Raw genomic sequence first — 13,197 nt, 5'->3', positions numbered from 1 at the left:
GACGCTGCACCTGTAGTGTATGCCACAGCCTCACAAACCCCTGTGTAAAAAGAAAAATCTCCTGCTCTCTGTCCTAAATCTCTTACATTTAATATTATATCTATGTCCCCTTATTCTATACCTCTCAACCACCAGAAACTCTTTGTTACCATCTACTTTGTCCCATCCCTTTATCAAAACACCACTTAATCTGCTCTGTTCTAATGAAAATAGCCCGAGTTTTTCAATTTGTATTTCCTCATATCGGGCAGTATCCTAGTGAACCGGTACTTGCTGAAAAATGCACAACACTCCAACTATGATGGCATTATAGTTTTATATAGATCCAGCAGTACATCTCGACTTTAATATTCTAAACATCTTGCCTTAAAACTGTGATTTCTATTAATTTTTTAAAACCATATCCACTTACGATGCTGCTTTTGATGTCTTGTGAACATGAAACCTGAAATCCCTCTGCTCTTCCACATCATCCAGCTTTCCCTCATTTAATTATTTTTCTTACCAAAATGTACTACCTCACATTTACGGACGATAAATTCATTCTGCTACCTTTTTGTCCATTCTACCATCTTATCAACACCCCCTTGCAACTCTCTTTGGTCTTTAGAATTATTTACTGCACGTACTATTTTATATCAAAATAATTGGTTTACGGTGAACCGAGGATGTCCCAGAACAGAACTCTGTAGGACACTACTACTCACTTCTAACTATTCGGAGAAACCTCCCAACTTCCACTCTCCATTTCCTCCCTTCCAGAGAGTTTTTAATCTAATGTGCTACCCTTCCCTAGTTCTATACTGTGATATATTCTTTACGACATCACAACACACTCAGACATCACAAGATGGCTTCAACACAGGAACTTGTCAGGTGACCCGTCACCTGATGCTTTATTCTTGTAAACAGCAATGGATGTATTACCACAGTAGTCCACTAGGTGGAGTAGTCCACTAGGTGGAACTATATTACACATACCACTTCATCTTCTCCAGTAGTGTCTTGTGTGGTACCTTGTCAAAGGCTTTCTGAAAGTCCATATATACTACTGAATGTCCCCCATATCAATCATCTCCTCAATCAACTTTATCAGGTTTGTCAAGCATAATCTTCCTAGCTGTATTCACCTTGGAACATCAATTAGCTTTGAGAGTAAAAGAAAGTACTTGTATTTAATTTGCGCATGTCACAACTTTAGAACATCCCAAAGCACTTTACAGCCGATTAAGTACTTTTGATGTGTAGTCACCGTTGAAATGTAGGAAGCGCAGCAGCCAATTTGTGCACAGCAAGAACAATTTGCGTAGTTTGATTCATGAGAAGAATATAAAATTACCATCCATTCTCCTGAAGATCTAAGCAAGGTAACTGTTTGAGATTGCCTACTTTTTCTCCTGGTGATGGGTGTTTCTTTGTGATTATATTCATCAGAAAACATTGGGGTCTTGGGATCATATTGTGCAATATTAGCACATATACCAATAACTACATCCCAAAAGTACTTAATTGGCTAGAAAGTGCTTTGAGACATCTGGTGGTTGTGATAGGCTCTATATAAATGCAAGTCTTTCTTTCTTTATCTGTGTGAAATTGCTTCATCCATTAACTTATAATGGACAATTTAAACACTTCCACTACCAACGCAGACAACACGAAGTGCATTAATCGTTCTGATGATATTTCTCACAGGCCATGGTTGTTTTAATATAATTGATCTAATATTTGGATTTTCCTACCACGGTATGATGTACAGTGATATAATTGTATTAGAAACACATTCGGTAATGAAAACAAATGGATGTTTTACATAGCACCGAGGAAATTCAGTCAGCTGATGGCTACAATCACCATTGTGCAAACTTCAAAGTGAGTGTAACGTTGTGCTTTAAATTATCTCTTGGTAATTTTATATATTAACAGTAGCAAGGCAAAAAATCTGTGCATGGACTTCAACAGCTGGGAGGGAGTTACAGCACGATATTTCAGTCAAGGAGCTCACATTACATCATAAGGCATAAAAGAAAAATTCAAACAATTTACTAATGTTATCTGAAACAAATGGATAAATTACTACTTTCAACTCACTCCCTTCGTCAGGTAATATACACAGTTTTCCTGCAATTATGCCAGAGGCAAACTGTGCCAGGATTATAACATTAAGGTAGTGAGATCTGACTCTGAAGTATGTGCAGCTGGTATTGACAAAGAACTTGAAAGAGACAATTTATCTGATTTATAGTCACCATTGCTCTTTGATCAAGGATTAGTCAAGATAAAAGCTCATGGGATGGGAAGTGTATTTAACATAGTACGATGCAATATTGGATAGCTGCAGCACAGAAGGAGGCCACTTGAACTGTCGAGCCCGTGCCGGCACTCCGCAAGAGCACTTCAGCTAGTCTCACTCCCGCCCTTTCTCCGTAGCCCTGCAATTTTTTTTCCCTTCAGGTACTTACCCAATTCCCTTTTGAAAGCCACAATTGAATCTGTCGCCACCACCCTTTTAGGTAGCGCATTCCAGATCCTAAACACTTGTGTGAAAAAACTTTCCCTCGTGTCGCTTTTGGTTCTTTTGCCAATCACCTTAAATCTGTGTCCTCTGGTTTTCGATCCTTCCTCCAATGGGAACAGTTTCTCTCTATCTACTCTGTCTAGACCCCTCATGATTTTGAACACCTTTATCAAATCTCTTCTCAACCTTCTCTGCTCTAAGGAGAACAACTCCAGCTTCTCCAGTCTCTCCACGTAACTGAAGTCCCTCATCCCAAGAATCATTCTCGTAAATCTTTTCTGCACCCTCTCTAAGACCGTCACATCCTTCCTAAAGTGTGGCACCCTGAATTGGACACAATATTCCAGTTGAAGCCAAAACAGTGTTTTATAAAGGTTTATCATAACTTCCTTGCTTTTGTACTCTATGCCTCGACTTATGAAGCCCAGGATCCCGTAAGCTTTTTCAACCGCTTTCTCAACCTGCCCTGCCACCTTCAACGATTTGTGCATCTATACCCCTAGATCTTTATGTTCATGCACCCCTTTAGGATTGTACTCTTTAGTTTATATTGCCTCTCCTCATTCTTCCTACCCAAAATGTATCATTTTGCACTTTTCGGCATTAAATTTCATCTGCCACATGTCTGCCCATTTCACCAGCCAGTCTGTGTCTTCTTGAAGTCTATCGCTATCCTCCTCACTGTTCACTATACTTTGAAGTTTTTTGTCATCTGCAAATTTTGAAATTGCACCCTGTACACCCAATTCCAAGTCATTAAAATATATATTAAGAGAAGCAATGGTCCTAGAACTGACCTCTGGGGAACACCACTATATACCTTCCTCCAGTCAGAAAAACAACCATTCACCACAACTCTCTGTATCCTGTCACTTAGCCAATTCAGTATCCATGCTGCCACTGTCCCTTTTATTCCATGGGCTTCAACTTTGCTGACAAGCCATTGATGTTGCACTTTACCAAAGGCCTTTTGGAAATCCATTTACACCACATCAACCTCAGTGCCTTCATCAACCCTCTCTGTTACCTCATCAAAAAACTCAATAAAGTTAGTTAAACATGTTTTGCCTTTAACAAATTTGTGCTTGCTTTCCTTAATGAATCCACACTTGTCCAAGTAACTGTTAATTTTGTTCCTGATTCCCCAGAGGTGAAACCGACTGGCCTGTAGTTGCTGGGTTTATCCTGACAATTTTTGAACAAGGGTGCAACATTTTTAATTCTCCAGTCTTTTGGCCCCATCCCGTACCCAAGGAGGATTGGAAGATCATGGCCAGTCCTTCTGCAATTTCCTCCTTAACTTCCCTCAGCATCCTAGGATGCATCCCATTCGGTCCTGGTGACTGATCAACTTTAAGTACAGACAGCCATTCTAGTACCTCCTCTATCAATTTTTTATCTCATCCAGTATCTCTGCTGCCTCCTCTTTCATTATTTCTTTGGCAGCATCTTTTTCCTTGTTGAAGACAGAAGCAAAGTATTCATTTAGTACCTCAGCCATGACCTCTGCCTCTGTGCGTAGGTCTCTGTTTTGCTCCCTAATCATCCCCACCCCTCCTCTTACTACCCGTTTATTATTTATATGCCTATAGAAGACTTTTGAATCCCCTTTTATGTTAGCTGTCAATCTATTCTCATAGTCTCTCTTTGCGCTTCTTATTTTCTTTTTCACTTCCCCTCTGAACTTTCTATATTCATCCTGATTTTCATTTGTATTCTCAACCTGACATTTGTCATACGTGCTCTTTTTCTGTTTCATCTTACTCTCTATCTCTTTCATCATCCAGGGAGCTCTGGCTTTAGTTGCCCTACCTTTCCCCCTCATGGGAGTGCACCTCGATTCTACCGAACCATCTCCTCTTTAAAGGCAGCCTATTGTTCGATTAGTTTTGTCTGCCAATATTTGATTCCAATTTACTCGGGCCAGATCTGGTCTCAATCCACTGAAATTTACTTCCTCCAATTAAGTACTTTTATTCTAGATTGCTATCTATCGTTTTCCATAGCTAAACTAAACCTTATGATACTATGATCACTGTTCCCTAAATGTTCCCTTACTGACACTTGCTCCACTTGACCCACTTAATTCCCCAGTACCTGATCCAGCAATGCCTCCTTCCTCATTGGACCAGAAAAATACTGACCAAGAAAGTTCTCCTGAACACACTTCAGAAGTTCTTCCCCCTCTCTGCACTTCATACAATTACTATCCCAGTCTATATTAGGATAACTGAAGTCCCCCATTATCATTACTCTATAGTTCTTGCACCTCTCCATAATTTCCCTGCAAATTTGCTACTCTGTATCCTTCCCATTAGTTGTGGCCTATAGAATACACCTAGTAGTATAATGGCACCTCTATTATTTCTTAACTCTAACCAAATAGATTCTCTCCTTGACCCCTCCAGGAAATCCTCTCTCTCCAGCACTGTAACATTCTCCTTAACCAATACTGCCACCCCACTTTCTTCGATTGTTTATCTTTCCTGAACACCTTATATCCAGGAATGTTTAAAACCCAATCCTGCCCTTTTTTGAGCCAGATCTCCATTATTGCCATGACATCATATTCCTATGTGACTATTTGCAGCTCAACAACCATATTTACCACACTTTGTGCATTTACACATATGCTCTGTAAACCTATCTTAGACCTTCTTGTATTCTCTCTTAGTCTGACCCCATCTAATACCTTACTATTTCTTACTCTAGTGCTACCTGTCTCTCCCAATCCTTCGTACACTTGGTTTCTCTTTTCTAATGCTACATCCTGGTGCACATCTCCCTCCCAAAGCACTAGCAAACGATCCACCGCGACCATATTGGTTCATGCCCTATTAAGGTACAACCCGTCTGGCCTATACAGATCCCACCTCTCCCAGAACTGGCCCCAATGTCCCAGGAATCTGAAGCCCTCCCTCCTGCACCATCTCTCCAGTCACACATTCATCTACTCTATCCTCCTATTTCTATCATCATCATCATCATCATCATAGGCAGTCCTTCAAAATTGAGGAAGACTTGCTTCCACTCTAAAAATATGAGTTCTCAGGTGGCTGTGTAGTGCAATGCGGGAATTACAGTCTCTGTCACAGGTGGGACAGACAGTGGTTGAAGGAAAGGGGCGGGTGGGGGTGGGGGGCGGTGGAGTACCTGGTTTGCTGCACGCTCCTTCTGCTGTCTGCACTTGATTTCTGCATGTTCTTGACAACTCGAGGTGCTCAACGCCCTCCCGGATGCTCTTCCTCTACTTTGTGTGGTCTTGGGCCAGGGATTCCCAGGTGCCGGTGGGGATGTTGTACTTTATCAAGGAGGCTTTGAGGGTGTCCTTGAAACATTTCCTCTACCCACCTGGGGCTCGCTTGCCATGTAGGAGTTCCGAGTAGAGCATTTGCTTAGGGAGTCTCGTGTCGGGCATGCGAACAATGTGGCCCACCCAACAGAGCTGGTCGAGTGTGGTCAGTGCTTCGATGCTGGGGATGTTGGCCTGAGCAAGAACACCAATGTTGGTGCGTCTATCCTCCCAGTAGATTTGCAAGATCTTGCGGAGACAGTGCTGGTGGTACTTCTCCAGCAATTTGAGATGTCTGCTGTATATAGTCCAGGCACCAGGGGTAATCGAGAAATTACTACCTTTCAGGTCCTGCTTTTTAATCTTTTTCCAAGCTCTTTAAAATCTGCCTGCAGGACCTCATCCCTCTTTCTACCTATGTCGTTGATACTGATAGGGTCCACACCCTCCTCTCTCAGAATGTTTTTCAGCTGCTCAGTGAATCACTTGACCCTGGCACCAAGGAGACATAATATCATCCTGGAATCACGTTTGTGGCCGCAGAAATGCCTATCTGTTCCCCTAACTAGTGAATCCCCTACCACTATTGCTTTCCCGATCATCCTCCTCCCCCCAGCCCCCATACAGCTGAGCCACCCGTGGCGGCATAATCTTGGCTCTGGCTGTACTCCCTAGAGGAAACAACGCCCTCACCAGTATTCAGTGCTGCACTACCTGCCTGGTCCTCCTTGCCTGTCTGGTGGTCACCCATTTCCTCTCTGCCTGCACACCCTTACACTCCAGGGTGACCACCTCCTGAAACGTGCTATCCATGTAGCTCTCAGACTCACGGATGCACCGCAGCGGCACTAGCTGCTGCTCAAGCTCCAATACCTGGAGCCGGAGCTCCTCCAGCTGACGACACTTCCTGCACACAAGGTAGTTCTTCAGCAAAGGCCACTAGCCACAATGCATTTATCTAGCGCCTTTCACAACCTCAGGACATCTCAAAGTGCTTTACGGATAATGAAATACTTATGAAGTGTAGTCACAGTTGTAATGTAGGAAATTCAGCAGCTAATTTGCCACAGCAAGGTCCTACAAACAGTGATATAATAAATGATCATATTATCTGTTTTAGATGTTGGTTGAGGAATAAATATTAGCCAGGACATGGGGTGAAAATAATCCTGCTCTTCTTCGAAATAGTGCCATGGGATATTTTACATCCACCTAAGAGAGCAGATAGGACATCAACTTAACTTTAGTAAAGATTGGGTAAAAATATTGAAAAATTAGCTTGCAAAGTGTCCACTGGACTGGAGCTATATTGCAGTCAGTGCATACCCCAGGCAGTGAGAGACTACCTACTACAGGTAGTTTCACATCTGTTACTTACATATGCTCAGCAGTAGGGCTACCTTCCTAACTCCAAAATCATACTGTCTTGTGCGTAATGCTGATGTGTGCGTGCTTTTTTTATCCTGCATCCCTGGTCAATAAACATGTTCAAAGTAATCATCCTATTGCTGCACGATCGTGTCTTTCAATGAAATTTACATGTTACCATCAGGGAAGTGAAATCACAAAGTCAGACTAAAACAAAAGCAAAATATTGCGAATGCTGGAAATCTGAAATATAAACAGAAAATGCTGGAAACACTAAGCTGCTCGGGCTATCTGCCTCCACAGATGCTGCCTGACCCGCTGAATGATTCCAGCATTTTCTGTTTTTATCTCAGAAACTGACACTGCAGGTGTGGTCTCTGAGTACCATATTCAGGTACCAGACTCAAATTGTGCAGCTCACTGTGTCTCAGGCTGAACTTGGTGATAAGGAGCTTGTTGAATGCAAGCTTAGAAACATATGCAGAGCTCCTGTCACTATGAATATTAGAAGATGGCAATGATCCTCTTCTAACACTTAAAAGCTTTGAAAAGTAAATTTATAATATTCATGTTAGTTAAACTGTGCACAGTATGAACCTAAATTGAGTTGGGACCACCTGCTGGAGATGATGCAATGGCTCTTATATTTAATGTGCTGGAACGTCAGATTACCAACCTGAGTTACACTATCACTTTCACATAGATATACAGATACACCTGAAACCGTTTCACACTGGTGTATAACTGTAGCCATTCTCTGCTTAAACCAGGAGCATGTATCTATACCATGGAGGAAGAATTTCTTTATGTAACGATACTTGTTATGTGTAACACCATTATAAATGCATGTTTTACAATCATTACAGAGAATCAGCTGAGGTGATGTTTTGATATTACAGTCTACGTTTTTTCTTGAAAAAAGATGAATTCTCAAGTAGTTTGAATTAAGCAAAGGCTATATTGTTGCACAATTTAATTTCAAATTGCAAATTTAGCAACTATCGATTTAGGAGGCAGTATAAGAGAAACATAAACTAATCTGTTAAAATCTGCCCATGTTGCTAAATTGCAAGTGCCTGGGTAAAGCACGGAATGTTTTGTTAGATACCTTGCTTGTCCTTTACAAGTTATTGCAACCAAACGTGGATGGCATGAAAATATCAGTGAATGCAGATAAAATGAGCAAGCAGAGAATTAAATAGTGTTATAGCACAGAAACAGGACCTTCAGTTTGTACTTATTTTTTCCACATGAGACACCTAGGGGTAGATCCTGACTTTGTGCGAGAGTGTAAAACGGATGACAGTGAGTCGGAGCCCGTTTTACACCTCTCCTGATTCTTGTATCTATTGAAGTCAGTGGGGAGAGACGTAAAACAGGCTGCCGATTCGCTATCACCTGTTTTACACTAGTGCCCAAAGTCAAGATTTACCCGCTAGCCTTTATTTTTTTAATTTGTTCTCAGGATATGGGCGATGCTGGCAAGGCTGTGTTTACTGCCCATCCCCAGCTACCTCATTAAGGTACTGATGGTTCTTTCCCTTGAACCGGTACAAACTTGTGCTGATGGAACTCCCCTGATCACGTTAGCTTGGGAATGCCAGGATTTTGAAGACTAATTCCATGTTCCATGCTCACTTCTCATACTCTTCATTATTTCCTTTTTACAAGCAACTATTTAATTCCCTTTTTTAAAAGTACTCATCGACTGTATATTTTGTGACAGAGAATTCTTTATGAAAATACCCTCTCTGTAAAGATTCTCTTTACCTAGCCTGCTTTTAAAATTATTCTTGTGGTGTTCTAAATTTGTGTCCTCTTTTACTATCTCACTGGCCAATGTGCCATTATCTATCTTATCATAACCATCATAATCTTGACCACCTTTATCAGGTTCCCCCTCATCAGTTTCAGTGGGAAAAAGAGTCTTAACTTCTTAAGTCTCTCTTCATATCTGTAACCTGGCACGATCCTAATGAATCTACACTGCACCATTTCTATTAATTTTATATTCGTATATGCTCAAATTGTGCACAACACTCTAACTGTAGAGGTAACATTGAACTCGTACAAGATCTGAGTTAGGTTACAACTGAAATATTTCATAATCAGCAAATTCTGACTTTAGTGTCTTGATTCTTCAGTGCAGATTGTGTACATATATAAATCGTAAATAACAGCAGAACATACCACCGACCTCACCTTGCCATACTGACTAACTCCACTTTCCCCACTACCATTTACAGATGGAACTCCCTGGTAATTCATCCACTGCATGGGCTCAGTGAAAGAATCAAAACAAAATGAAATAAAATGAAATCACAAGTTTGAGCTGCAGGTGCCTGTTTGGTGTGGTCACCGGGCAATTAGACAGGCATTTTCATCAATCTTACTCCCCAAATCCATATTCCAGATTTACTTAATGTATAGCATTTTAAATGGTTAAATCCAGATTGAGACAATTTGTCCCATGGACTGGTGCGGTGTGGACTGAGCCGGTGTTGGCGCAGACCATCAGTGACAATTGTTTCTGTTTGTTAGCCGATGTTCCCACATGGGTTTGGATTCTGGGGGAAAGCGGCAATCACAGCGGGTTGTGAGAACAAGTAAGTGTTAAATAAAGAGAAGGGAGCCGGAACTGATGGTATATCCACATCAATCCAACATCTGCACAATACAACACGTGTGCTTCATCTGTCGCACTTCACACGCTGCCTATTATGGGCTGCAACGGGAGTCAATGGGTCGTTAATAAGACATTTATAATGGAAGTGGACAAAAAAAAGATTGTTGAACGCAGATTCTGGATTGAAGCAGTTTAAAGTAAACCCCGGGCACTACCGACTGACTGTACCAGCACGGTGGGAAATCGCTTATGTCAAATTGTGGAATTTTAGTTAAATTCTCAGCGGCCAACTTGATCCGTTTTGAAATCTCAACACAATGGACTGTGAGACTGGCCCTGTTTGAAAGAGTTGGGAGTAATAAATGGGAGATGAATCTATGATTTGAGTGTTTGTCCCCATTCCGCGGGTGCCCAGCCTGTCTCCCCCTGTCACTGAGCCCTGTCAGGCGGCCACACTGCAGAGCAGAACTCAATCCCCAAACACAAGGTACCTCGGAATCAACTTCTTCTGTAGCCTCCCCCGGCAAGTTTCCCAGCGCATCCTTACACTCCCTCTTAGTTCAATTGTAGAATAGCTTAGCAAACTATATATATTTTAAAATCAAATACTGCAGCAGTTGGAACGAATGAAACAGAAAAACTGGAAAAGTTAAAATATTTACTGAGCCGGACACCGAGCCCCGCTACTTTGGCCGATTTATACTTGACAAGCACAGAGCGTGCACCTGCAGATCAAACTCCTCTGGATTTGCACAATTTCTGAATGAATCGGCCCATTAATTTAGACTCTGGGTTTGAATACGGCACTCAGTGTTCCAAACTTGAGGAATATGAAAGTTAGAGGAATGCACAACACACAGCCGAAGGGGAGGATAGCTGGCCGCTGACCTACCTGTCTGCACTGAGTGCTGTCAGGGTGAACACCGACACCCCCACCGAGGTGAGCTGGATGAAGGGGATCAGCTTGCAGCCCACCCGGCCGAAGAGCCACTCGGTGGCGATGTACTTGCTGGCATCCACCGGGGCGCAGGTGAGCAGCAGCAGCAGGTCCCCCAAGGCCAGGCTGGTGATGAAAATGTTGGGCACGTTCCTCATGGACTTCACGGTGCAGAAGATCTTGATGAGGGTCACGTTGCCGACCAGCCCGGCCAGAATGATGAGCCCGTACACGGCGGGGATGGCGTAGAGGAAAGGGAAGTCCTCGGCACCGGGCTCGGGAGCCTGGCCGCTGGCATTGAGGGACTGGTTCAACTCCAGCAGCCCCCAGTCCAAGTGCGAGAAGTTGTCTGCAGTCATTGTGCCATTGTGGTCATCAGCCGGAGGATGGGCAGCGCTTTTCCCCACAAGTCCATCGGGGGGTGTGTGTGTGTGTGTGAACACGAGCTTCCCGGTGTCAGGCCGCTGGGTGAGGACTTTTGTTGCGGCTAAGAGCAGCTCCGCCCATTGCCTACTCCCTCTCTGCCTGTGTGACTGGAGCTGGTCGCGGCAATATTTAAAGTGCCAGCTCTGGGCGAGCAGACGTGTGCGCAGCTTTCCCGCACTGGCGTCACTTCTCGCCGTTCAATCGGTGCACACACCGACTTGTCACTGAAGAGCCCCACAGCCTATCCTGGATCTGTTTTTTTTCCCCTTTTGCCCTCTCTCCAACTCTCTGGCAGCAGTATTGTAGAAGCTGCTCTCCTCCTCTCCCCCTGAAGCAGCCTATCCTGGTACACGGACCGACCAGCCACCTGCTGGAGAAATAAATCATCGGCTTGAGAAGGAGCCAGCACTCCGCTTCTCCACCACCACCCTCTCTCTCACGCACACAGCAAGCTGTTATGGTGTAGCCAGTGTCTAGTAAGTTTTTCACAGAAACGATATACTCGATGACAATTTTTGGAGTCGCTCTTCCTTCATTGCAGATTTGCGCCACCCACCCCTTCGAGCCAAGTCTTTCTTTTTCAAACTCCAGTTTTATCCCAAGGTGTTAGAAAGAAAGACTTACATTTATATAGCGCCTTTCACGACCGCCAGATGTCCCAAAGCGCTTTATAGCCAATGGGGTACTTTTTGAAGTGTAGTCACTGTAGTAATGTAGGAAATACGGCAGTCAATTTGCGCACAGCAAGCTCCCACAACAGCAATGTGACAATGTCAATGTGACAATGACCAGATAAACTGTTTTAGTGATGTTGCTTGAGGGATAAATGTTGGTCAGGACACCTGGGATAACACCCCTGCTCTTTGAAATAGTGCCATGAGATCTTTCCTGTCCAGCTGAGAAAGCAGACAGGAGCTTTGGTTTAACATCACATCTGAAAGACGGCACTTTCGACAGTGTAGCTCTCCCTCAGTACTGCACTGGAGTGTTAGCCTAGAACTTTGTGCTCAGGTCTCTGGAGTGGGACTTGAATCCACAACCTTCTGATTCAGAGGCAAGAATGCTACCCACTGAGCCACTGGTTTATGGAAGGTTCATAGTGATGGAAGGCTGTTTTGGCACTGGAAACCGTCTGATAATTAAATTATTGATGTGCCGGAGTAATTTATTATATTTGGATGGGGGTGGGGGGCGGGGGAGGAAGAATATGTCTGGTCGAGATGCACCACATGCATGTGACAGTTCAAATCCCTCCATGGCCTTCCCCCCCCCCCCCCATTTCTATAACCGCCTCCAGCCCTACAACACTCTGAGAACTCTTCGATCCTCTAATTCTGACCACTTGCGCATCCACAATTTCCTTTGCTCCATCATTGCCAGTCATGCCTTCAGCTGCCTGGGTTCTACGCTCTGTAATTCCCTCCCGAAACCTCTCTACCTCTTTTTAAGACACTCCTTAAAACCTACATCTTTGACCAAGCTTTTGGCCACCTGTCCGAATAATTCTTTATGCTGCGGGATGATAAATGTTATTTGATAAATGTTCTATGAAACCCTTTGGGATGTTTTATGGTATCAGAGATGCTATAAAACCACATTGATGTTGTTGTTGACATATAGGAGGAGCGTGTGTCCCAGAGAGAGGCCTGAATTTCTAAGATAGCAAGTTCTTTTATAATAAAAGCAGAAAATGCTGGAAATTCTCAGCATGTCAAGCAACATATGTGGAGAGAGAAACATCGGTAATGGGCAGAAGTTTCTGGGGTCCTGTGCGGGCATGATCGGAGGCGGGCCGGGTGGGAAATTTTGAAAAATCTTGCAGAAAAACGGGAACCCGCTGTCATCCCACCCCCACACACCTTTCCCTCGAGCATGTTTGCTGGCATGGCAGAGTCGGGCGAGCTAATTTAAATCACTATTAGCTACTTGTCAGACCCTTAACAGGCTTTTTAACCCTACCTTCAAATTTCACTGGATGAGCACAGGTATCATGCAGCTCGGGAACCACATCTGTGAACCTGAGGCGGAAGTTG

The 13,197-nt window shown here is 43.5% G+C and overlaps 1 protein-coding gene across 1 annotated transcript in view; it reads right to left on the bottom strand.

Moving 5' to 3' along the window:
• grpr (gastrin-releasing peptide receptor) overlaps positions 1-11,097 on the bottom strand; it is an 86,404-nt gene extending 75,307 nt beyond the window's left edge. Inside the window, exon 1 of the mRNA XM_070893048.1 lies at positions 10,694-11,097. Coding sequence (XP_070749149.1) covers positions 10,694-11,097 — 404 coding nt within the window. The remainder of the gene's footprint in view (positions 1-10,693) is intronic.
• Positions 11,098-13,197: the final 2,100 nt, after the last annotated feature.

The sequence above is a fragment of the Pristiophorus japonicus genome, chromosome 11 (genome assembly GCF_044704955.1).
Source record: "Pristiophorus japonicus isolate sPriJap1 chromosome 11, sPriJap1.hap1, whole genome shotgun sequence".
In the NCBI taxonomy this organism is placed as follows: Eukaryota; Metazoa; Chordata; class Chondrichthyes; family Pristiophoridae; genus Pristiophorus; species Pristiophorus japonicus.
This window is presented reverse-complemented; position numbering and strand designations above follow the sequence as displayed.